This window comes from Pleurodeles waltl, chromosome 2_2 (assembly GCF_031143425.1).
Source record: "Pleurodeles waltl isolate 20211129_DDA chromosome 2_2, aPleWal1.hap1.20221129, whole genome shotgun sequence".
NCBI lineage: Eukaryota > Metazoa > Chordata > Amphibia > Caudata > Salamandridae > Pleurodeles > Pleurodeles waltl.
The window spans coordinates 861,833,906-861,861,288 of record NC_090439.1 but is presented as its reverse complement, the minus strand read 5'-3'; the positions used below and the strand labels follow the sequence as shown (position 1 = coordinate 861,861,288).

The 27,383-nt window shown below is 45.3% G+C and overlaps 1 protein-coding gene across 2 annotated transcripts in view; it reads right to left on the bottom strand.

Annotated features, from left to right (window-relative positions):
• PTDSS1 (phosphatidylserine synthase 1) overlaps positions 1-27,383 on the bottom strand; it is a 371,911-nt gene that overhangs the window by 35,650 nt on the left and 308,878 nt on the right. The window contains exons 10-13 of one of the 2 annotated variants that reach the window (XM_069220514.1): positions 16,939-17,038; positions 8,616-8,684; positions 7,468-7,537; positions 4,705-4,854 (exon numbers count right to left, since the gene is read on the bottom strand). In XM_069220514.1, the coding sequence (XP_069076615.1) occupies positions 4,808-4,854; positions 7,468-7,537; positions 8,616-8,684; positions 16,939-17,038 (286 nt within the window). In that variant the 3' untranslated portion in view covers positions 4,705-4,807. Of the gene's footprint in view, positions 1-4,704; positions 4,855-7,467; positions 7,538-8,615; positions 8,685-16,938; positions 17,039-27,383 lie in introns of those variants that run through there. The other variant, XM_069220513.1, reaches the window with a different exon arrangement.

Genomic DNA, 27,383 nt, shown 5'->3' with positions numbered 1-27,383 from the left:
TACGGACTCATGGTGGCCTTGGAGTGGCTGCATAACTTGGAGCCTTTTGGGCTTGCGCCTGTCATTCCTTGTCCGCTGGCTGTGCGATCCTCTTGCGTGCCTGGACGTAGTCATCATGAGTAGGATGGACGCAAAACAGGCCAAAATACATTTTGACACCCATAAGTCATCTATGGCCCCTGCAGACAATGAGGACCAAAACAGGGCTGAGCCATAGTGGAAAGAAGAAACGACGGGCCTAGGCGACATGAAAACACTCCTGCTGGCCATGCAGCAAAGCCTGACCTCAACTGAAACAAAAATGGACCATATGTCTTCCTGAATTGACAACATAGTGCACAAACTCGATCGACACGACTCCCGGCTCAATCAATCAATCAATAAAGCGCGCTATGTACCCGTTCGGGTTTCGAGGCGCTGGGGGGTGGGTGGGGGGGGGGGGGGGGGGGTGGGGGGGGGGGGGACTGGGTTGGGTGGTGCTGCTATCGTTCGAAGAGCCATGTCTTGAGGAGTCTCCTGAAGGTGAGGAGGTCCTGGGTCTGGCGTAGTGAGGTAGGGAGTGCGTTCCAGGTCTTGGCGGCGAGGTAGGAGAAGGATCTGCCGCCAGAGGTCTTTCGCTGGATTCGGGGGACGATGGTGAGGGCAAGGTTGGCAGAGCGTAGTTGACGTGAGGGAACGTAGAAGTTGAGTCTGGTGTTCAGGTAGGTGGGTCCGGTGTCGTGTAGAGGCTTGTGTGCGTGGGTGTGGAGTTTAAAGGTGATCCTCTTGTCCACGGGAGGCAGAGCAACGAGTATCGGCACTGGAGGATGCAGACACTAAAAAAAGAGTGAGCAACTATTAAACATGGAAAAGTCCTCAAGGTCACTGCGGCTAAAAATGAAGACGTGGAAGTCTGCTATAGACGAAATAACCTGTGCATCTACGGAGTTCCGGAGTCTACAAATACTGATAGAATGGAAACCTCTGTCACTTGTTGACAAGCCCTCTTACCCCCGTGCTCCCGCAAGGCCCATAACAGCAAGATTGTTAAATTACCGTGGCAGGGAAATGGCATTACGATTGGCCTGGGAGAAACTGACACTTCACTATGAAGGCAGCTCTATATCCATCTTTCCAGACTTCACCATGCCCGTGCAGGAAGCTAGGAGGAAGTTCGGGGCCATTAAACAAAAGCTTCAAAAAGCTAATAGACTCAGTCAGTTACAAGCATAAGATGCACGCATTCCAGAATCCTCAACAGTTTGGGGATTTCTTGAAACGTAACATGGATAACGCCGCTGTAGCTAGGGGGGGACATGGCACCCTCCCCCCTTTCGTGTGTCAATAGTGGATGGACTCTCTTGTGGCCTTTGACCTGCTGGTCTTTCGCACTACGGGGCTGAGGTGCCCTGACATGCACCACTTCTGTAGTGGTCACCAAAACATGGAAATAAAACACATTATCATAGGATCTTGCAGACCACTGGCACGGTGCAACTTCAAGCATTAACACTGATCGGTCAGGTATGGCGGAGGGTGCCACTGTGGTTTTCTGTATCCTCGTTCCACTGCCTGATGTTGACATTACTTGCATAGGAATCTCGAACTAATGATGCCCCGGATACTCTTGTTCATTCAAGGAGGAACTGCCTGGCTTTCTAGCTGAGCTCCCAGAGGGATATCCCCTACCAAATTGGCATTTTTTGTTTTTTTCTTCTTACATACCACTTATCTTTACTACAGATTACTGTCTACTGTCTGTACCTAACCTTTATTCACACTCCTACTTTCTCTCACGATATTCCCACCGGCTGCACTGATAGTCGGCTGGGCAGTTTTCAATAACTCATTCCCTTACTTGCTTTTTCTTTGTGTCCTCTCTGATCTAGCCTCTAGCGCCAGTATATTTCTTTCTTACAAAGAATTACTTGACACTTTTGATAAGAAGGTGAATTATGCTGGGTGCAACTTTTGTCTGATTTGCTGAACTGTTAAATTGTGATTTTTCAATTTTTATTTTGGTAACTAAGGGATTAAAGGAGGGATCCAATTGTTCTGGTGGGACTGGGCCACCAGTATGGGAGGAGGGGGATGGATGGGAAATGAATACCTATTGTGCTGTTATATGCATCCAGACGTACATTTAATGGCAAGTCTCCATCACTATCCTCCATTTCCGCGATGGGAACATTTAATATACACAAAACACATACACATTGTTAAGCATGATTGACTCCAAATGTTACACACTACCTAATAGCGCATGTGCTATCATTTTCTGACTTGGAATGTGAGACGGTTGGGGCATACTGGCATATCTTGATAGACACAATGTCACAATTGCATTACTCCAGTAGACCCATGAGGGGAACAGAACGGCTACAACGTTTGCCACGAGATAGGCTTCTCACCAATTTTCTACAGCCTACTCCACATATGTGAGAGGTATCATGATGCTCATTCGCAAAGGCACACCCTTTGTTCTGCGGGGACCGCGTAATGATCCCAAGGGTGATATACATCAGTATGGGGTAGATTGTACTCCATGTCCATCACAATTGCCAATTGCTATGGCCCTAATATTGATGGTCCCGGATTTTTTATGCACTGTGGGACTCGATTGTGAGCATAGGTTCCACCTATATTATCTGAGGAGGGGACTACAAGGTCGCACTTAACACTGATATGGATAGACTATGTGGCACCCAACATTACCATACGAAAGATGATGCAAAGATTAGAACAATCATGGGAAAAAACAGACTTCTAGATGTGTGGAGATTTAACAACCCACAGAGAAAAGCGGGCACATGCTATTCGGGCCCACACAATAACTTGCCTAGAATAGACTATTGGCTGATTACCAGAGATGTGAGCTCTTGGATAAAGTGGGTGACTCATCTTGCCAGAACCTACTCAGACCACTCACCAGTGCTGTGGATACTGGTGCCTCCCACGCCCACCCCTTATTATGGCTCTTGAAGGCTATTGCCCGCTTCCCTTTTAGACACAGAGTTTTGTGAGGAGATTAGGGGGGAGATTGGCGGAATGAGGGCTCAGTGCTCCAGAGGGGTGTGATCTGGGAGGCCTCTAAGGTCACCATGCGTGGGATATGCATGGCAAAGAGCAGAGGTGTTCTACATTCTTTCTGAGGGGAATCAGACACACTCAAAACTGAACTCAAAAAGCTGGAGGGTGAAATGGGTGACCCTGCCCCCCCCCCTCCCGACCATAGTGTGGCGGGCAAGATTTGCGGCACAGTCACTGCATATCAGGCTGCGGCCGAGAAAGAATGTTTGTTCAGGGGGAAATATCACACTGCAAGGGCGTACGGTGATGGAGAGAGGCCAGGGCATACATTGGCTTTAACTATACAGAATCCTCGGCCGCTACCTTGGCTTTAACTATACAGAATCCTCAGGTCTCTGATTATATACTAAAAGTACTAAATGAAGAAGGGGATGTGCAACGTTCCATAGAAGATATTAGATACGTTTACTAAGCACTTTCGAAAGCTGTATTCCTCACAAGGTCCTCCCTCAATCCCTACTGACATTTACCTGGGAGATGAAGCGCTGGGATGGCTTAGTGATGCTCAGCGAGAGTTCCTATCCTCAGACATTAAGGAATATGAAATTAGGGAAGCCATAACACAACTGCACCCGGGGCATGTCCTGTGTACAGACGGCCTACCAGATGATTTCTATAAACAGTACAAAGGAACACTGGTGCCTATTTTGAAAGCAGTATTTCACGAAGCACAAGAGAATGGTATTCTTTCCCATTTGAAGAGGGAGGCCAAAATTATTACTCTATTAAAACCAGAGAAACCAGCAAACAATTGTGATTAATACAGGCTTCTTTCACTCATTAATAGTGAAGTTAAAATCCTGGCAAAAGTTATTGTTAACAGGCTACACCCTTTGATGTCCTTTTTGGTGAGACCGGACCAGTCAGGATTCATCCCGGGATGGGCAACCTCACACCTTCTTGGCCCTTATGCAGGATATCGAGCTAGATGTAGTCACAGCAGCTGTGTTCTTGGATGCCACTAAGGCATTTGAATCAGTAGAGTGGAAATATCTAATGATAGTACTTTGGTGAATGGGCTTTCCCCGTCCGTTCCTGGCCTGGATAGCCCTGCTCTACTCTCAGCCAGTTGCCAGGGTGCATCCGAATGGACGGCATCGGATCCCTTCTATTACACGTGCCACGCGGCAGGGATGTCCCCTGTCGCTGCTGCTTTTCTGCGTTAGTGGACGAAACCCTGGCAGCTGAACTGTGCCATCACCACTGGGACTATGATATCAGATATCCTACTAGCCACATACTAATATCCCTCTAATATGCTGACAATATTACCATTGTAGTGTGGTCAGTTTTATGTATCATTTGCGCGTTAGCTTCAGGCGTTAGGCCTTTGTGCACTTTGCCCTGGATGTATTTTATTCCTTTGCTCGCAGCTTAGAGCCCCTGTGCACTTTGCTCTAAATGCTTTTTATTCAGCTTCGTACTGTTATTTTTCAAATAGCCAGTTCTACAGTCTTGTTTTATTTTTTATATCACACTGTTTAGCCTACTTCAGCACTGGAGTTCTCAATAACACATTCTTGTTCACTCTGTGCTTCAGTCAAGGATACAGTCTGGTACATTGCCGATAGACGTGGTAGGAGTTTAGTCTTTGGCATTCTTGCGTAGGGACATTTTGTGATCACACTGACATGTTAGTTATAAAAACACTTCCTTGTCCTAATACACGCAAGAGGGAGATTCCGACCAAGGAACCACAACTAGACGCTGACTGCCTCGTTGCAGATGCTGAACCAGATCACAGGCCTTTGCTCAGGTATGAGGGTTGATGGCTTCCCAGGGAATCTGAAAGGCAAGTTAGAAGCTTAACATGCTGTGCTCGAAATAGAACTAACTGAGAGAGAGTAGAATTTATTAACACCATGATAGCGTTATTCTTATGTTTCACTCTCCTCGTGACTATTTCAATCCTACTGTGTTGTATGGTTCTGGTTATTGAGGCTCACGCCTTAATATCTAAAATGCAGTTGTTTTATTAAAACAATCTATAAAACTCAAACTGCCTTTGTCATTGATATGAGATCATACTGTAAATGAGAGAGCTGGTTCGGATCTGAGTGACCACGACTTCCCTGAGAAGTTCCAAAGATGTCATGCGCTCGGCTGCCCAATCATCTCTTCCCCTTGGGAGAAATGAGGCACTGCTAGTTAGCCGGAGTAAAACCAGATTTGGGGTGACAGTGGTCCTTCCGAGTGGGTAAGACTTAGTCCCCCACACCAGGAACAACCCTGCTACCTAGAAATCCAGTAGTCTCATTTAGAATAATGAGAGCCCACGCGACACCATCTACCTACGAAATCCACAGATTAGCTTCAACAAGGGAATTACGTGAATTTGTACGGTTCGGCGGAATATTTGGTATCAACATTAATTGGCATAAATCATCCTTTTTTCCACACTTATGCCACCTACAGTGCACTTTCAACCAGATTTCCCTCTTCAGTGGTGCAACACTGCCCTACGATATCTCGGTATCGTCATAACTTGAGACAGAAATGAATTAATTAAAGCCAACTACGGAGTTGCCCTAGAAGAATTTACAGATAATATAACGCGCTGGATTACAGTGCCCCTTTCAATGGAAGGCCGTATTGCCCTAATGGAAATGGTCATACTGCCCAAGCTGGTATATTTATTTCTCAAAATACCGTATAATCTGGAGAGTCATTTATTTCAGATTCTAAAAACTAACTGATTAGACTTGCATGGGTTGATAAGCAACCTCATCTCCAGTGGGAGGTATTCGTGCAGCCCTTTACAGCAGGCGGCTTTGAAACCCCAGTTATGGAGCTCTATTATCTGTGCACACAGGCGCTCTAAGCCATCTATTGCTACAATTCCCCACCATTAATGCCTCACCTGTATATACAGCAGGTATACATGGGCACCATTCCCAGCATAACGTATCTGGAAACACAAACAGCCGGGGCGGGCTCCCGAACTCAACAGTCGCATGTACGACAACTGCATAGGAGAGAATGGCGAAGAAGCTGGGAAAGCCATTACTATACTCCCCACTGATTCCTCTGACGTACCCTGCTGCAATGCTAGTCACCCACAAAGCAACATGCAGAACCACGTCCTGTAAAGCTGATATACATACTGGGGGGGTTGGGGGGGCGGGCTGTATATTGGGGGACAATTAGTGGACAGAGAAAACTGTTTTGCTAAGACCACTCCAACCCCACTCGATATATTTATATATAATAGAATACGGCATCATGCCAGAGCCCTTACACCAGACTTTCCAAGAGTGCCTCCCACTCTCCTAACGCTTCACATGCTACTCAACATCACGGATCCTAAACATCTGGTATCGGTCCTCTATCACTCTGCACAACCTGAATCACTGAAATGTGGGGGGAACGCAAGAGCTCACTGGGATTCAGAGCTTAGCCTAACCCTGACAGACGTGCAATGGTCTTATTGTTGCCAACAGACTGAGCGCATGACCTCAAAAAGTAGTCTGAGGATTATACATTTTCATTTTTTGCACTGCATCTACTATACACCGGCCAGGCTGCATAGATACCGACTGCGCCCCAATAGTAGATCGGAGAGATGTGGTGTGCAAAAAGCAGACTTCCTACATTTGGCCTGGGATTGCACGTCTATTCAGGCATATTGGGAAGAAGTTGCAGAAGCACTTTCTAGCATGACTGGTCAGACCATCCAGCTGACGCCGCTAGTGGTCCTATTGGGACATACTGTAGATTTTGACAGTGAGAGCCGGAAATATGTGGCTCTGGTCCTCCTCATGGCCATGAGAACACCAGTGTGTAAATGGTGCAGCGGACGAGCACCCAAATTTAAGGAGTTACTGCCAGACCTCATATACTGTAGGGGCCAGTTAATTACCTACGCTGAGCTCCTTCCCGAGAGTTCAAGACCCCGAAATATTTGGGGCCCCTTGCAGACCTACCTCTCAATTACAAGAGTTAACTGTCTGGAAGATACTGACCCCTTTACACTATCTGATCACACTCGCATGACAAATAAATCTTCCCTGTGGCTCCTACAGCCGCTAACGCTCTTCATAGGGACACATTTTGTTGGTAATAAACTCATGACATGTGACTATGCGCCCATCATTATCAACCCAGGCTAGGCACCGCACTCACAAAACGATACATCAGTCGCTCATGCTTAATCTGTTTACATTTCTAGATAACTTTGCCTACCCTTCTGCTGGGAGACCTGACTGGATGATCCTTAGCGTTGTGTATCCTTCTAGCACAGTGTGAATGTGAAGATCACTAACGAATGTATAATGTCTCAATATGTGTTGGATGCATGTTGCATCAGTACGATGCTGTGCATGTCTGTTTCTACAACTGCATTTAATTGGAAAATATAAGTAAAACTTTTTAAAAAATACAGCAATTGTTTGTACTCACCGGTACTGGAATCTGAATGGTGCCATGGAACATCTGTGTTGTAAGTGCTATCTTCACATTCTGACAACGTCTGCAATAAACAAATATTACTTAGTACTCTCTGTACATAAGATTTCCATTTCCATGCTTTTCATGGAGAGGTATATCCCATCTTCTGTCAACAAACGCTCACTACACAACAAGGACGCACTTGCCTCCCTTTCCCCAGATTTTAAAAAGCAAAACTTTATCTCCGGACCCCAGGATTCAAACACAGTTTCTGAAAGTTCCTCCCTCTAGAGCGACGCAAAGTCCAATCAATCTTCCTCTGCAACGGAGATTGGAGGATTCTTCTCTCCAATAGATATTTTAAATGAACCTCTAGAACTTTTCACCTTGTACAACTCGTGGTTTCTGAGTGGGTTTAGGACGTCCTTGCAGTAATGCTATTGTAGAACTAGTTCTTGAACTTCATGACTTAAATGAACATTTCAGACAAATATGTTCCTGCTTGTATGCAACTGTTCTATTTTTTGAAATCCTAAAGCTTACCGACATATTGCAAACACTATCTTCAATTTGCTGTAAACAAACGGCTCAGGAAAGCAAACCACCCGAGTGGATGTATACCTGATTCTACTACACCATCTTTTCAGCTGGTGCCATGTACCTATGACTGGTAAGCTAAGAGTAAGAACATATGACAAAAAAGCCATGCGATGAAAATATGCAACACAGGTGCATGTGGTTGGTATTCGTATTAGCCAAACGGTAGCGGAACTCATCAAAGGCATAGCCCAAGGAGAACCTTGAGAACTGCAGATTGACCATTTATTCACTGAATGCTAGCTCTCCCCATATGGTTGAAAACCTTCATCTCGTAAAATAGTACTTCCATTATTGATGTTTAATGCAGCTCGCAAACACAGGACATGCATACGGCTAGTACTAGAGATGTAATTGGAGTTTAAAGCTCGTAAGTGGGGTTTAAACTTACACAATTAGTATGACAGAAACGCATGAACATGTGGACCATTTAGCTACTAATACACCCTTGTAGAGGACAGTTTGCTGGGAGACGTATGTCCATCAAACTTCACACCTGTGCTGACTTACCTCCGCCCATAAAATGACAGTAGAACACATAATTCTAGCTTAATAAATAGTACCTTTTGCCGTGGACCACAGTGATCTGCGTACCACACCATGCCATACAAACACAGGAAGGTTGTAATGGCCTGCAAGGAGAAAAACAGAAATTAGTAAAACTCACAACAAGACTAAAACAATGATTGCATTTAAAAGGTGTAGACTGTTGATGGTTGACTAAATATGTTCCCACAGGAATAGCAAAGAATACAATTTTAAGTTATTTTAATTAACAGTAGGTACCCTCAATTACTCAAATCAATGGGACTTATTTAATCAGTCTCAAAGATTAAAGCCTGTGATGACCCATTTAGATCGGACCCAGCCTTGAAGTTACAGGCAAATATCTAAAGAGCAAAGTTGTTCTTTGGGTGTAGAATCAAGCAGGTCACTCAAAACAAACACTTCAAATCGATCTGGAGATTTTTTAATGGTCCTATAACTGTAGGCCCTGGCACTAATGGGAAGTCAATAATAATGTGTTTTGGGGGCATTAGTATTTCATTCGGAAGAACACAAGGTGTTTTGTTAATTATTCATTTCAAACAAGTGAAATGATAGTGTTTGGAGGTAGGGAAATACTGTGTTTAAACGCATGACTGTAGACAATACATTAACTGCCACCAACATAAACTGCAAAGTGAGTGCAATCAAGAGAGGTAGTTATGAAAAAATGCTGTGCCCTCTTCTGGTGGAGGCTTCAATGGCCCTCACGTCCAAAGGCAAAGAGCCGAGCATCAACAGTAACTGTCGGATTACCGTAATCAACTGTAAACAATCTCCAGAAACTGTTGGAATGCCTGATACAATTAGTAAGTGTTCAGTAATGAAAATGTCACTTACCCAGTGTACATCTGTTCGTGGCATCAGTCGCAGTAGATTCGCATGTTCTGCAATAGCTCGCCATCTGGTGTTGGGCCGGAGTGTTACAAGTTGTTTTTCTTCGAAGAAGTCTTTCGAGTCACGGGACCGAGTGACTCCTCCTTTTGTCTCCATTGCGCATGGGCGTCGACTCCATCTTCGATTGTTTTTCCCCGCAGAGGGTGAGGTAGGAGTTGAATTGTAGTAATAGTGCCCATGCAATGGAGTGACTAAGTATGCACTTATTTAAGGTTGAGATGATACATATATAAATAATTGAAGGTAACTTCCAAACTGCTACAGGCTCCCGGGGAGGCGGGTGGGCACATGCGAATCTACTGCGACTGATGCCACGAACAGATGTACACTGGGTAAGTGACATTTTCAGTTCGATGGCATCTGTCGCTGTAGATACGCATGTTCTGCAATAGACTAGTAAGCAGTTATTTCCCCAAAAGCGGTGGATCAGCCTGTAGGAGTGGAAGTAGTCTGAAATAATGTCCTTAATACAGCTTGACCTACTGTGGCTTGTTGTGCGGATAACACGTCTACACAGTAGTGCTTGGTGAATGTGTGAGGCGTAGACCATGTGGCTGCCTTACATATTTCTTGCATTGGGATGTTTCCTAGAAAGGCCATGGTAGCACCTTTCTTTCTGGTTGAGTGTGCCCTTGGTGTAATGGGCAGCTGTCGTTTAGCTTTAAGGTAGCAGATTTGGATGCATTTAACTATCCATCTGGCTATACCTTGTTTTGAAATTGGGTTTCCTGCATGAGGTTTTTGAAATGCAATAAAGAGTTGTTTAGTCTTTCTGATGTTCTTTGTTCTGTCAATGTAATACATTAATGCTCTTTTGACATCTAATGTATGTAGTGCCCTTTCAGCTACGGTATCTGGCTGTGGAAAGAACACCGGAAGTTCCACTGTTTGATTTAGATGGAACGGTGAAATAACCTTTGGCAAAAATTTAGGATTGGTCCTTAGGACGACTTTATTTTTGTGTAGTTGTATAAAAGGTTCCTGTATAGTAAACGCCTGAATCTCGCTTACTCTTCTCAGGGAAGTAATGGCGATGAGAAATGCCACCTTCCAGGTTAGGAACTGTATGTCGCAGGAGTGCATGGGTTCAAAAGGTGGACCCATAAGTCTAGTTAGGACAACATTTAGGTTCCATGAAGGAACAGGTAGTGTTCTTGGTGGTATAATTCTCCTAAGGCCCTCCATGAATGCTTTAATGACTGGTATTTTATATAGGGAAGTTGAATAGGTAGTCTGCAGGTATGCAGATATTGCTGCAAGGTGAATCTTAATGGAAGAGAAAGCTAGGTTAGATTTTTGTAAGTGAAGCAAGTAACCCACTACATGTTCTGGAGTTGTGTGTAATGGTTGTATTTGATTAATATGGCAGTAGCAAACAAACCTCTTCCATTTACTTGCATAGCAGTGCCTGGTGGATGGCCTTCTTGCTTGTTTTATGACTTCCATACATTCTTGGGTAAGTTGTAAGTGCCCGAATTCTAGGATTTCAGGAGCCAGATTGCTAGATTCAGCGATGCTGGATCTGGGTGTCTGATCTTTTGGTTGTGCTGTGTCAACAGATCTGGCCTGTTGGGCAATTTGATGCAGGGTACCACTGATAGGTCTAGCAGCGTTGTGTACCAGGGTTGCCTTGCCCAAGTTGGTGCTATCAATATGAGTTTGAGTTTGCTTTGACTGAGTTTGTTTACCAGGTAAGGAAGGAGAGGGAGAGGAGGAAAAGCGTAAGCAAATATCCCTGACCAGTTCATCCATAGGGCATTGCCTTGGGATTGTTTGTGTGGGTATCTGGATGCGAAGTTTTGGCATTTTGCGTTCTCCCTTGTCGCAAACAAGTCTATCTGAGGTGTTCCCCAGAGTTTGAAATAAGTGTTCAGTATTTGGGGGTGAATTTCCCATTCGTGGACCTGTTGGTGATCTCGAGAGAGATTGTCTGCGAGTTGATTTTGTATCCCTGGTATAAACTGTGCAATTAGGCGAATTTGGTTGTGAATTGCCCAATGCCAAATTTTTTGTGCTAACAGGCTTAACTGCGTGGAGTGCGTCCCTCCCTGCTTGTTTAGATAATACATTGTTGTCATGTTGTCTGTTTTGACGAGAATGTATTTGTGAACTATTATTGGTTGGAAAGCTTTTAGTGCTTGAAAAACTGCAAGAAGTTCTAGGTGATTGATATGCAGTTTTGTTTGATGTACGTTCCATTGTCCTTGTATGCTGTGTTGAACGAGGTGTGCTCCCCACCCTGTCATGGAAGCATCTGTTGTTATTACGTATTGTGGCACTGGGTCTTGGAAAGGCCGCCCCTTGTTTAAATTTATGTTGTTCCACCACAGAAGCGAGAGGTAAGTTTGGCGGTCTATTAACACCAGATCTAGAAGGTGACCCTGTGCTTGAGACCACTGTGATGCTAGGCATTGTTGTAAGGGCCTCATGTGCAGTCTTGCGTTTGGGACAATGGCTATGCATGATGACATCATGCCTAGGAGTTGTAATACCATCTTTGCTTGTATCTTTTGTGTTGGATACATGCGTTGTATGATGGTGTTGAAATTTTGAATTCTTTGTGGACTTGGAGTGGCTACTCCTTTTGATGTGTCTATTATGGCTCCCAGGTATTGTTGTACCTTGCGTGGCAGAATTTTGGATTTTGTGAAATTGACGGTGAACCCTAGTTTGAAGAGGGTTTGTATGATATGATTTGTGTGATTTGAGCACTCTATTAATGAATGGGCCTTGATTAGCCAGTCGTCTAGATATGGGAACACATGTATTTGCTGCCTTCTGATGTGTGCAGCGACTACCGCTAGACATTTGGTAAAGACTCTTGGTGCGGTTGTTAATCCGAAAGGCAGTACCTTGAATTGGTAATGTATTCCTTTGAATACAAACCTTAGGTATTTCCTGTGCGATGGGTGTATTGGTATATGGAAATAAGCATCCTTGAGGTCTAAAGTTGCCATGTAGTCGTGCAGCTTTAGCAATGGCAATACTTCTTGTAGTGTGACCATGTGGAAGTGGTCTGATTTGATGAAAGTGTTGACTACTCTGAGGTCTAGGATTGGTCTCAGTGTTTTGTCCTTCTTTGGTATCAGAAAGTACAGTGAGTAAACTCCTGTGTTTATTTGTGTGTTTGGCACTAATTCGATTGCATTCTTTTGCAATAGTGCCTGCACTTCTATCTCTAGGAGATTGGAATGGTGTGTTGTTAAATTTTGTGCTTTTGGTGGTATGTTTGGAGGGAACTGTAGAAATTCTATGCAGTAACCATGTTGGATAATTGCTAGAACCCAAGTGTCTGTAGTGATTTTCTCCCATGCTCTGTAATAATGACCTATTCGTCCCCCCACTGGTGTTGTGTGGAGGGGGTGAGTGACATGTGAGTCACTGTTTAGTAGTAGGGGTTTTGGGGCTTTGGAATCTTCCTCTATTTCTAGGGAATTGCCCTCCTCTATATTGTCCCCGAAAACCTCCTCTATACTGTCCTTGGTAACTGGACGGTGTGGCTTGTGAGGTGCTGGCTTGTGTGCTTTGACCCCGAAACCCCCCTCGAAAGGGCGTTTTACGGAATGAGCTGTAATTCCCTCTGCTCTGCGGGGAGTAGAGTGCGCCCATGGCTTTGGCAGTGTCCGTATCTTTTTTGAGTTTCTCAATCGCTGTGTCCACTTCTGGACCGAACAGTTCTTTTTCATTAAAAGGCATATTGAGAACTGCTTGTTGAATCTCTGGTTTAAATCCAGACGTTCGGAGCCATGCATGCCGTCTGATAGTTACAGATGTATTAATTGTCCGTGCAGCTGTATCTGCAGCGTCCATGGAGGAGCGGATCTGGTTGTTGGAGATGGCCTGTCCCTCCTCAACCACTTGTTTTGCCCTATTTTGGAAGTCTTTGGGCAGATGTTCAATGAGATGTTGCATCTCGTCCCAGTGGGCTCTGTCATAGCGCGCAAGTAGTGCCTGGGAGTTCGCGATGCGCCACTGGTTTGCAGCTTGTGCTGCGACTCTCTTACCAGCTGCATCAAACTTGCGGCTTTCTTTATCTGGGGGTGGTGCATCTCCAGATGTGTGAGAGTTGGCCCTTTTCCTAGCTGCTCCTACAACAACAGAGTCTGGTGGCAGCTGTGTTGTGATGAAAGCCGGGTCCGTAGGAGGCGGCTTATACTTTTTTTCCACCCTTGGTGTGATTGCCCTACTTTTGACCGGGTCCTTAAATATGTCTTTTGCGTGCCGGAGCATACCAGGGAGCATAGGCAGGCTTTGGTAGGAGCTGTGGGTGGAGGAGAGTGTGTTGAACAAGAAATCATCCTCGACCTGTTCTGAGTGGAGGCTTACGTTGTGAAATTGTGCTGCTCTAGCCACCACCTGAGAGTACGCGGTGCTGTCTTCTGGTGGAGATGGTTTTGTAGGGTATGCCTCTGGGCTGTTATCTGACACTGGGGCGTCGTATAGGTCCCATGCGTCCTGGTCTTGGTCACCCTGGCTCATGGTGGTGTGAGCTGGGGAGTGTGATGGCGTTTGTGCTGGTGAAACGTTAATCACGGGCGGAGGAGAGGGTGGTGGTGTAACTCTTTTCACCACTTTTGGTTGTGGTGCTTGTTCTGTCTGGAACTCCAACCTTCTCTTTCTCCTAATGGGGGGAAGGGTGCTTATTTTTCCTGTCCCCTGCTGAATGAAGATACGCTTTTGTGTATGGTCCGCATCAGTTGCTTGTAGCTCTTCCTCAAACCTATGCTTCTGCATTTGGGAGGTTAGCGAGTGCTCTTCTGTATAAGAGCCTGAAGCTGGGTCGCTTGCAGTTTGTTTCGGCATCGAAACTTTGTCTGCGTGTTTTTTCGGCTCCGAGGTGACTTTTTTCCTTTTCGGGGCCGAAACCTCTCGGCGTCGATCTGTTTCGGTGCCGCTGTCTCGGCGTCGAGCCGTGTCCACACCGGCATCTCGGTGTCGAGGCTTGTCTCCAGCACTTTCTCGGTCCCGAGAAGGCTGCGTGCCGGTGTCTCGACCGGAGTCGGACGATCTCGGCACTGTTTGGGCCTTTTTCGGTGCCGACGGTCGGTCACCGATTTTATGGGTTGAGCCATGGCCTGGTGGCAGTGGCGTCCCCTGGGCCTTGTAAATGTTTCTTTGTGTGGTTTTCGACGTCTTACTCACGGTTTGTGTATCGTCGAATCCTTCGGAGTCTGAGTCTTGGATCGAGAAGGTACCTTCCTCTTCCTGTTCCTCGAACTCCCGTCGGGCTGTCGGTGCGGACGCCATTTGAAGTCTTCTGGCTCGACGGTCTCGGAGTGTTTTTCGGGACCGGAACGCACGACAGGCCTCGCAGGTGTCTTCGCTGTGCTCAGGTGACAGGCACAGGTTGCAGACCAAGTGTTGGTCTGTGTAGGGGTATTTATTGTGGCATTTGGGGCAGAAACGGAACGGGGTCCGTTCCATCGGCGTTCCTCAGCACGCGGTCGGGCCGACCAGGCCCCGACGGAGGATAGAAAAACTACCCCGAAGGGCACCGGAGCTCTTCGATCTTCGATGCGGTGTTGAATCTAAGTACGCCGATCCCGGACGCAACAATACCGACGAAAATCTTCCGAAATTAACTATTTTTTCTGTTCCGAAACTCGGAGCGACAGGAACACGTCCGAACCCGATGGCGGAAAAAAAACAATCGAAGATGGAGTCGACGCCCATGCGCAATGGAGACAAAAGGAGGAGTCACTCGGTCCCGTGACTCGAAAGACTTCTTCGAAGAAAAACAACTTGTAACACTCCGGCCCAACACCAGATGGCGAGCTATTGCAGAACATGCGTATCTACAGCGACAGATGCCATCGAACATGAAGTTTCCTCTCATCAATCTTTACCTGAAAAGTCTAAGGAGTTACAGAACCAGCTGTGAGTGAAACAAACATTTTGAAAAGCATTATGAGCACCTTGTCACCTTGACAGAGAGTTATCGAGTAAGTAAATGCTTTGTCTAGTCTCTATCCGGTTTCATAATGACAAATGAAAATTCAGTCAAGAATACTACAGCTACCCATTCACACGTTAAGCCAGGGGCCCATCCGCATCTGTTATTAAGACTGCCAGCTCTACAGACTCACCAGTGAGCCGAAGAGCAAGGCAACTGAACATGAATACATTAATTAAAACATTTTACAAGAGTGCACTGTCGGCACCCACCACTTAACCAACATCAAGAATGGCTGAAACCAGCTGGTCTGGCAACGACTACATGTAAAGTATGACCTGACTTTCCCAAAGAACCCAATGTGCGCTCTGTTAACCAGGCACTGGCAGTGGAGGGTAAACAGATCACAAGGTTAAATACATTGCTTCTTCCACAGAGACAAGATACTGGATAAGCTTAAGTCCCCCTGAGAAAGGGAAACAGGCGAAGAACCAGAAGAGCAGATACGGAGCGGAGCGATATAGTTGATAATGAGTCACTTGTAGTGCTAGATTTAAAGTTATCAATTACAAGTGTTTTCACGGAGTGTATGAGGCACCACATTTGCTACACAAAATGAATCAGAGTGTCATGGAGAACTGTCCAAGTGTGAAAGAAAGATGGGCACCTTTGTGGTGGGAATGTCCTGGAATTTTGAGTTTCTGGGTGGAGGTGATGGAAAGACTCGATGAGCTGACCGCAACTGGTCTACAAATGACAGTACAAGTGTGCCTGCTGGGAATGATGCCCAGAGCTAAACACAGCAATGTGATGTCTAAGGTGGCTGAACTGGGTCTGGCTGTGGCCAAAAAGTGTACTGTAGCACGATGGGTCAGTAATCAACTGCCAACCAAAACACAATGGAAAAAGAGTTGCTCGGATGGGTATCAGCGGAATGTGGAGGGAGTCAAAAGATGGGTATACAGGTGAAAACCAAGGGGGCACAATGAATTGGAATCTGGTTGAAACAAGATTCTTATAGGATACTACAGAAGTGACTTGATGAGGAACAACGGGAAAAGCCGGATCATACAGAGTGAAGCAGCACTGGAGATGCTGGTCTGTTATTTTAAGTCATAACTGTGCCAAATGTAATGGTGTACTATATACTTATAGTAACATGTCATAAAGCGATTCTGGACCAATGAAGTGGGTTCTTCTGGGAAGGCAGAGAGAGGGATGAGAATTGTTGAATGTTCTATTTGGTTACGAACTCAATAAAGAAATTAAAAAAGAAATAATCGTGCAACGGCTCCACTGAAGCAAACATTACATGCCAGCCTTTTGTTGCATCAAGCTTGCCACCGAGGTTTTGTCAAATGTTTTCCTGTAAGGCAGGTATTGCAAAACCGCTATAACACTCCATAAAAAGTTTTGTAGTATCAAAAATGGTGCCATGTTCAACAGCAGGTCCAAAACCAATGTTATCTATTACATGAATGCTGGATAATTAGGACTAACTTGCAACCCGGCACAACAACATATTTTTGGGGTTAAAAACAGAAACTTACCACACAAATCAACCAGAACACAACGTATAATAAGTGAGTTTTGTTGAAGAGATCTTGGCCAAACTTTATGCACACTAAGGCTTCCAGGAATCCGATGGCACTAACAAATAAAAAAGAAACGTTTAAAAGCACTTAATTGTTTTAATGTAAAAACGTGTTAAGGGTAGACAAGTAGAGGTATTACACAAAAAGTAAACTTTAAAATATGAAACAATGAAAGCTGAATGTATTAAACACATGTATCAGAGCAAAAAAAGTGAAATCAAAGTAAGTATAAATCAAATCAGAACTATACAGAACATCAAATGATTGTGTGAACACTCCATTGGCTGCGATTTGTCAAAAATAATATTTGAATGTTACCCGCTAATAAAATAAGCTACACAGGCAGCACATTCCATCCGTCTATGCTAAACATCACTAGAAGTGCACATTTTAAATGAAACCATGGAGACATACCGGTCCCCAAAATTACATTTTCTTATCTTAAGGACAAAAGATTCATGAAAAAATCCTGCACCGGGGGAACTTAATGTATAACTCCACATGTTAATGGGTTTTCTGCTTAAATGGATGAAAAGTCATGAAGGTTCAAGGACCTGGGAAACTGCCAGTTAAAAGCAAACCTGATCTAATCTTACTTTCTCCCTTGAAGTTCCTCCGACAATGCTGTTTGCTCTCACAACCCTGTGCTGTGACTGCCTCAAAAATGTACACTAATCATAGTGACGGTTTAGGTGGTTCACATACTTTACAGATTCCCTGTGCCAGACCCAAAGCAGAAGATTCTATGTGGCGTTAAGTCTTTTTTTTGTCCTCTTTACATACGATACAACTCGCAACCCACTCAGAAATCTGATCATCAATCCGTGGCCACCAAAAATTCCCTTTACGTCTGGTCAAAGTCTGACCCAGTGCCCTTCTTGGGCAAGTTGTCTAATCCTCCTAAAACTCTCAGGAGGAACGAATTTATCATTCCTCCTTAGCACAGTCCGACCATTCAAAGATAATTAATCTAAGATCTCGATAAGTGGTCCAATAGGAGGAGCTACAGCAATCTCGCTCCGTCCCTTTCCAACCATCATTCGACTTACTTCTTTTAATACTACACCGGCTTCCAGTTCTTTTTCCCCCACTCATCTTTAGTGAATGCACCATTTACACTAATCATGGTGACGGTTTTGGTGGTTCACATACTTTACAGATTCCCTGCGCCAGACCCAAAGCAGATGACTCTATGTGGCATACCTTGTTCAGGAGTAAACAAGAGGACACACTAAACAAAGAATTGTACAATATGCCTTAAAGGCAATAAGATATTCCTCTTCTTTCATTACCAAAAACTGAAAAAAATTAAGCATCAAAACTTAGTAACACAAAGTATAACACCAAAAACCAGGAAATGATCACCCTTACAGATAGTCCTCTAAATACACAGACGGTCTCCGTTCTCTCTGTGTCCGATTCACACTCCCTTCCTGACCTCCAATCGCATACCCTCTTATCACTCTCACCCCTTGATCACCATATCCAGAGACTCTTTCTTCAACGCTACCACTTTCACTCTTTAGTCTTCTCCTCAATTCGTCATCCCCATCAACATGGACCCACTACACCCATCATTTTCATTGCTCAACTCACACTCACCACCCTTTTGATAAAGAGCCACTCTGGATCTATTCCGCGTGTTACAATTTTTCAACACCATGTACTACTCATCCACCTCCTTCACTTCAAATGGCCAATGGAAACGGGACAGCCCCACTCTCACACATCCATCCTTAACCTTGACCCAATCTCCTACTTTGATGATGTGTTGTACATTCTCCTGTCTGACCAGAGATTCACTCCCTTCATTGAAATGTAGTAACCCACTTAGCATCAATTTGGCTCCAGGCTTCCTCCCGTTTATGATCTCAAATAGAGAGACTAATGCCACATTGTTCACAGCAGGGTGATGTGTCCACACAAACTCATTAAATTGCTTGCACAAACTGTGATTGTTCTGAACTGCAGCTTTTACCAGATTGTTAGACCTTTCTGTGATTTCACTTGCTTGGGGATTGTACAAAGCAGTACAACGGTGCTTCATACCACAATTATTTAGGAAAATTTTTATGTCCTGAAAAGTAAGATGCATACAATTATTGGTAATCAGAGTATGAGGAAACCCCTCCTCCCGGAACACTTCTCTACTACATAAAAAGTGGCTTTTGTGGTAACCTCACACATACATTTGACAATTAACCATTTTTAATGGCATTTCTGTACTTTCTCATCACCCTAATCAAAGGACCAGTTTAGTCTTTGCTCACACTACTTTACGCCCTTCCGGGGTCATGAATGTGACCTCCTCTAGATTGTGCACCAAATGTAAGTGTTTTTTTGTCCTCTTTACATATGATACAACTCACAACCCACAACCCACTCAGAAATCTGCTCATCAATCCCTGGCCACCAAACATTACCTTTACATCTGGTCAAAGTCTGACCCCGTGCCCTTTTTGGGCAAGTTGTCTAATCCTCCTAAAACTCTCAGGAGGAACGAATTCATCATTCCTCCTTACCACAGTCCGACCATTCAAAGATAATTAATCTAAGATCTTGATAAGTGGTCCAATAGCTGGACCTTCAGCAATCTCGCTCCGTCCCTTTCCAACCATCATTCGACTTCTTTTATTACTACACCGGCTTCCATTTCTTTTTCCACACTCATCTTTAGTGAATGCACCATTACCACAAAGTGCAACCTCATCCAATCAAGCAACTGCCCTTCTCTTTATCTATCACAGCATCTTCAACTTACTGCCAATCCACTGGCAAGCAAGAAAGACAATCTGCCTGGGCAGTACGCCAGATGGGAATATATTCAATATCATAGCAATATTCCTGCTATTGAACCGCAGCCTTGCCAATCTCGCTGATCCTTTACCCTGCTCCTCCTGGTGTTAACAATTTGACTAACGGGCTGTGGTCAGTACAGAGTTTAACGTTTACACCCTACAAATATGTTCTGAAATATTCAGCACTTCAGCCTGCAACCAACGCCTTGCACTCTATCATGGAATAAATATATTCTGTTTCTGTCAAAGAGCAGGTTGCAAAAGCCACAATCTTCTCTGCATCTTTCTGTAACTGGAACCAAACAGCTCCTATTCCCACACCTCTGGCATCTACTGTCAATAAAGACTGCCAAAATCATAGCAGAACAGATATCATCCTTCATTTGCTCTAAACAAACTTGCTTTTTATCCCACTTGAACACACACCCTTTCCTAAACCTCACCCTTGACCCTCTGTGTTTGCAGCAAAGATTTCAACAAATTTCGAATAATATTCAATTAAACGCATGATCGATTTTAATTGGTCTTTGTCTTGAGATGAAGGGGATGATCTGATGACATTCAGAAGATCTCCTTTAGGTCTTACTCTGGCACCCAAAATAGTCTGTCCCAAGTATTCAATTTCATTGATAAAGGACACACACTTGCCCTTATGTAAAGTAAGTCTGAGGCCTACTTCAAGCAGTTGTGCAAGGCCTGTTTTAGAACTTGATTGTGCTCTTTCCTTTTGCCCAAAAAACGTGAATATCATCTTGAAAATGGATGATGCTGGACAAACCCCCGGGATATCATCTGCTGGAAGACACTTGCCGCAAATGGCAATCCAAAGAGCGTTCTCTTAAACTGAAACTTTCCTTCCACAGTAATAAACATTGTTAGATTTTTAGAGTCTTCATGTAGACAAATCTAATGGTATGGTAAATCCAATTTTGAAGGGGGGCGTGTCCAAGATCAAGCTACCGGAGCGGTAGCTTGAATCTGAGCTCCTCACTCGGCTGATTAAATATCCTGCACAACGGTGATTGCTGGATCTCTCTATGTGTCTTTTGCTACCTCAGCCCTCCCCTGCCAATACAGCTCCCAGCGGGCTGCTGAAGGAAGACGCTGCAGCGTGTGGAGTGTGCTGATCGCCCGTCTTCCATCTGGCTAGGCCTAGAGACGGACTTGTGGAGATGTGCTGGCCCACACTAGGACGCTAGCTCTTGACCAGGCGATGCGTGAGGATGCACGGTTGTAGAGGTGAAAATCGGCGGGGCTCCCCTGTGGCATTGGTGCATGCCGAGAAACAGCCCGGCATTATTAACGAGCGCTGATTTAAAGCAACAGCGGTCCGGGAGGAACTGATGACGTCAATCACAATTACAAGAGCAATTTGTGAATTAATACAGGGGGACCTGAGCTGCGAGGTGCTGCATTACCCTGCGTGTGCACAGAACACACACTGATGGGCCCCATAAATAACACTGGAGCAGACACGCCGTAGAGCGCCATCTCTGACAATCCCAGAGCAATGCTGGCAGCGAACTAATACATCGCAGAAGCCTTGGGTTTTCCCATGCCAAGAAAGCATGGTGCGGGATCCGCCACATACATCGCTTAATACACTGAGGCCACTAGCCAAACAGTAGAACTCACTTCTATGCCAGGCTATTGCAACCAATCCACCACCTTGACACGCGCGGTGTGGTGTTGCGACCGACTGCTAGAGAGCGCACTGGCCACAGGCGCAGTGTCTGAGCAGGCGAAGTCCACTTTGGTGAGGACTCTATCATATGTACTGTAGAATGTAAACCCTACTTGCAAGCCATTCTCTGGGAGGGACCCCGCCACCAGTACAGGGACGTCTATGGTACTGCATAAACAATACAGACTCAGGAAGCCAAATGGGGAAACTGAAAACAGCAAGAACGCCCGGCTGTGGTGATGGCTACTCCAACTACTCTGACCGCATCGTCGTAGGGAACAATTTATGCCCTGCAGCAAGTGGATGCCACCCTTCAATTTGAGAAAGTTCTGCAAGCCATCTTAGACACTAAAACATCCCTAGAAACAAAAATTGATGCCATAACACAGGATGTTAACTTACTTCGCGCAGATCACTACAGTTGTCCAAAAGAGTTGGCTAAACGGAATCTGATATAGCGGCAATTCGACCATCAATTCAGGAACTGCAGGATCACATGAGACAACTGAGCACAGAGGTGGCCTCACTAAAGCAGAGAGCAGAAGAAGCGGAGGGGAGATCACAGTGCAACAATATCCGTCTGGTGGGGTTCCAGGTAAGAGCGGAAGGTCCCAATGTCGAATTGTTTTTGGAACAGTGGCTTATAGAAACGGTCTTGCAAGATAAAGTTCTGAAATTCTTCTCAATACAGTGGGTCCCTAGAGTTCCGGGCATACCGCCGCCACTGGGCGCTTCCTCAAGACCTTTGATAGCTCACCTTCTTAATTATCGGGACAGAGACCTAATGCTTCCACTCCTTCGCACACATGGGCCACAGAAATTTGAAGATGTGAACATTACTGCCTACCTCGATTTTACAGCAGAAGTTAAAAAAAAAAAAAAAAAACAACTCCTTTTTTATGGCGAATCAACGTCTCCAAGAACACAACATTAAGTATGCCCTACTCTATCTAGCAAAATTGCACATGCAGGATGGTGGTGCAAAAATTCACATATTTGCGTCACCCGAGGACACCTGGACCTGGCTTCATGCCAAGGGCCTGGCCAAGCCATCACACAAGGCGGACACAGCAAAGCAGTGGTTGACCCCTAAGAGGAAATGCAAACTTCGCACATGCCTGGGGGCTAGACCTACACTGGCACAGGTTGAGGAGGAACAGTCCCAGGCATTACTTGAAGCCACACAGTTCACGTCAAACCCATTTGCAACACTTCAGGAGTCCCCTGTCATAGATCCTGAGCAGGGAGATCATAGTGACTCTGAGGAGTCTTTCCGTGGGACGCCACTCACTCCCTGCTCAGCTGATGAGCTATGAGGCTATGCTCCTTCGCTGAGTGCTAGTGCTCATCGTGGACCACCCGCTCAGCCTCAGAGGAGTAAAAACGAAACCACATGGAGTCTCATGTCGTCTGCAATAAAATAGCTCCTTTGGGAACGTCGACCCCCACAGTAATACGGAGTTATACAAGCATTTTGCAACTTTACCATCCATATTAACTGACTGAGGCTGTCCTATGGGCTGCGCCGAGAGCACCATGGCTTGCAGGAGGGAACAAGATCTCATAATTGAGCGTGGAGTGGTTTGAGGGAACAGCTCGATATCCTGTGGGCCGAGCGCACAAGCCAACCCACAGAAGACACCCACCCCCCCACAAATTGTACCATATGGACCAGTTTACCCTTACGCCTGACTACGGGTCACGTAGTCCTAGCTTAATGTTGTTTGTAAAGTGTTGCTTTGATTTTCCATTAGGCCTGTTGCCGTCCTTAATTATGCATGTTATCACTCCCCTGCTACTGCCGCCAATCATTGCTAGTGAGTTGAGAGTAGGGCGGAATAGAGGATATATGGGAAGGGGCAACATAATATGAAGGGAACACACAAGCCCTTTTGGTATAAACAAAGGGAGGGTGATTTGGACCCTAACACAATGTCAGATTCACGTACCTACATGGCTATGCAAGCACAATCTTTTGTAACATGCTATAATGTGGTTACGTGGAAAGTAAGGGGTATGGCAATACCATTCAAGAGACATTGTATATATGCGCACTTGAAGCGAGGTCAAGTACATATAGCCATGCTTCAGGAAACACACATATCAGAAGCCACCCTTAAGAAACATGGCTCCAGTTGGAAGGGGCAAGTATTCAGTACTGTGACATCATCATTTGCGCGGGGTGTGGTAATAAGGGTCGCACCAGGAGTACCCTACAAGTCAGAACAAACAGACGTAGATCCTAATGGTCAGTACGTTGTAACTGCAGGCCAACTAGATGGTACACCTTCAACATTCGTAGGAATATATGCACCCAATGCCAATCAGCGGAGCTTCTTGAACACACTAACACCCGGTTTGTTTCGGGACCCAGCTGGGGAGAGTCTGTGGGGTCAGGATTTTAATTGTCTACCTGATATTGTACTAGACCGGTCCCATCCACCACTGCTGAGTGCACCGAGTAGACATACCTCCCAAAAGTTCACAGCTGGAGGTCAGATTGCGGACTATCCAGTTTATGGCAGGAGGAGAACCCATCAGAGCGGGAATACTCCTTTTATTCTCCAGTCCACAACCTGCATACTGGGACATATCTGCTGTTGGCACCAGTGGCCATGATACAAAGAGAACAGAGTTCTCTATATCTGTCTCGCACCATGTCTGACCACTGTCCTTTGATGGTGGTTCTATGCTGGGGCAGACCAATCACGAAAATACTGACTTGGTACTTACGGGTAGAAACACTATCAGATCCCCCTTTTCATGAGGAACTAACCAAATGCATATCCACATATTTTGCACAGAATAATAATTCACACCTCGCCGTGCCACTGAATGAGAAGCACACAAGGTAGTGGTACGTGGCCACTGCATGCCTGCCTCTCTGGGTGTTAGACAGGTATTGCTCCGTGAGGTGACCACACTGGAAACTAAAATGCGACAGACAGAGGTGGCTGTTGCCAACCGTACGGCTGGTACCAAGACTCTCCACAAGATACGTATCAACTATAGGGAAGACTATGCTCAGCTAGGTAGATACAACTACAGGCACCACGTGACACGACAATATGCGGAGGGTGACAGATCAGGCCGCCTACTGGTGTAGCTGGTTCGGGACTTACCACAGCGAACCCCCTTTGGAGCAATTAGACTGGACTTACGTGAAGTAGATAACACACAGGGTGCCATAAACACAGCCTTTCAAACCTACAATCATTGTATACGGCTACCCCAGCACCCACACCTGTGCAAATGTCTGCTTTTTTAGACTTGCTCCCTCTACCACAACTACAACCGGAACAAATGAATGAACTAGATAATCCCCTCAGTTTAGAGGAGGTTGACATAGCATTAACTCAAATGGCCTGCAATAAGGCTCCAGGCACAGACGACTTGCCTGTCTAATATTATGCAGCACATACACACCACCTTTTACAACCCATGCTTGCCATGTACAATGAAGCACACATAACTGGTCAACTTCTGGAGTCATTGCGTGAGGCCCTCACAGTAGTTCTGCCTATGCCTGGTCGTGGTCCCCTGGGACGTGAGCTCTTACCGCCCACTCCCCTTATTAAACATAGATTGTAAAATCCTGGGGAATATTCTAGCTAACAGACTCCTCCCCTTAATCCCTTACTTGATACATGAGGACCAGTCGGGTTTTCTTCCCAGACGGAGCACTTTCCTGAATATTGGGAGATTGATAAGCCTCCTCCACAGCATCCCAGGGCCGACTCACAACAGTGTGGCTATATCCCTTGACAGTGAAAAAGCGTTCAATACCCTCAATTGGGACTTTCTTAATGAAACCCTACACAGGATGGGCTTCAGGCCAGGATATATGTCTTGGATCAACACTTTGTACTCTAACCCGATAGCCCGAGTTAAGACAGGGCAAATTATCTTGGATAGATTCCCTATACACCGGGGCACCAGACAGGGATGCCCACTCTCTCCTTTATTGTTCGCAATAGCGATGAAATCTCTGACAGCCCGACTGCGCCAGAATGCACCACTCTGGGGAATACCAGAAATGCACCTGTATCACATCATATCCCTGTATGCGGATGATGCCTTAATATATTTACGTGACCACACAACCGCTGTACCAGAGGTTATGTCTCTACTAGACTCCTTTGTTGCAATATCAGGGCTGAGAGCAAATTGGACCAAGTCTTCTATTTTTACATTAGAATCTGTCCCCTTGGGCGTGCAGCCAACCCTCCCAAGCTATCATCTACCGTGGTGCCACACCACTTTTAACTATTTGGGGATACAAATATATCACACCACTAAAGACCTGAGGGAGGGCAACGTGATCACGCTATCAGGTCAATAAAAGGCTCACTTTCCTTCTGAGGCTTACTCTCACTATCACCCATGAGCAGAGTGGCCATAGCTAAAATGCTAAATCTTCCTGGACTATTATATTTCATTGCGGCGATGCCAATTCTCTTTCCCCATTTGCTTTTTTAAATTCTGCATAGTTATTAACAGACTTGTTTTGGGGGAAGGATAGGTGTTGAGTGGCATTGACCACAACGCAGTGCTCACAGGATAAAGGGGGCCTTGGTATGCCTTATCTTGAATTACATTACGCAGCAGCACAACTGCAATGGCCGCTCCAATGGTTGGAGGAGCCTCAGACGTCAGAAAAAACTATCATATTCAACCTCCTTGGCCAGACCCCAATATACACACGGCAGACCAATAACACATGGCCTACTCTTCGAGGTAACATCCTGACAGATGCGGCTAGAGCCTTCTGGCTTAGATACATTCACTGCAAAAATTCTAACATACCGTACTCGCTGCTGATTCCAATCTCACACTTACCAAAGGCCCGTGCTACACTTGGACAACACAACATGGCTCCATGATGGGTGGCAAAGCTGGAGCTGGTGGGAGACTATTTTTCAGCGGGCACACTACTGACGTTTGACAAATTAAGGGACACTAAAGGCCTACACGCTGGCGCTTTTTTGGTGTATTGTGCATTAAGACGCCTAATACAGTACACCTGGAATGAGGGAGATGAGGAACCACAGTCATCCCAGATACTCCCAATCATGCTATCTACACCGATACCAAAAAAGAGATGTCCATGTAATACAATTCCTTGATCATTACTGCCTGCGCGAACATGGAGTCCACCCGAGTTCGTTGGGACTCAGAACTCACGATCCCTTTGTCACAGAAGTCATAGGCATTAGCACTATCAACTGTTAAAAGTGTGTGGCGTAACCTCAGGTTCCGTTATACGCAGTTTAACTACCTACACCAATCCTATCTTTACCCATCTCAAATTAAACACATGTTTCCTGCAACGGAATCCAAATGTCCAAGTTTGGGGCACCTGAAGCAAATTTTTACCACATGGTATGGGATTGTCCACCCTTACTAGCAGCCTGGCAACAAGTAGTCGAGTCAGCAGCCGATATAACTAGGCATGCCCTACGACCCAACCCAGAGTCCTGCCTCTTAGGTTTACACCAAAGGCGAGAAACATTCCCACAGATTTATTGATCTTGCATTCGTAACATTCAAACGCCTGATAGCCACACATTGGAAAGCACCCTATACTCCAGCTCATACCAAATGGCTGCAGCACTTACAACATTGGTCCCAGGTGGGGCAAGGACGTTACGTCTACTGCAGGCTAATGGTTTAGCACGAGGTGGTTGTGAAGTGTGGAACACATTTATTATAAACACAGAAGCAAAAAACGACACACAACCCCCTTGAACACATCAACATATCAAAGTCCCATGGAGGAAACATCAAGTCACCTGGATTAGTTATGTACTCACGACCCTCACGCCATAACTCACTCCTGAAGAAAAAAAAAAAAAAAAAAGAGAAAAAAAAAAACAAAAAAAAAACCTTTTTGTGAGTCATCATTTGTTGTGGTCCTA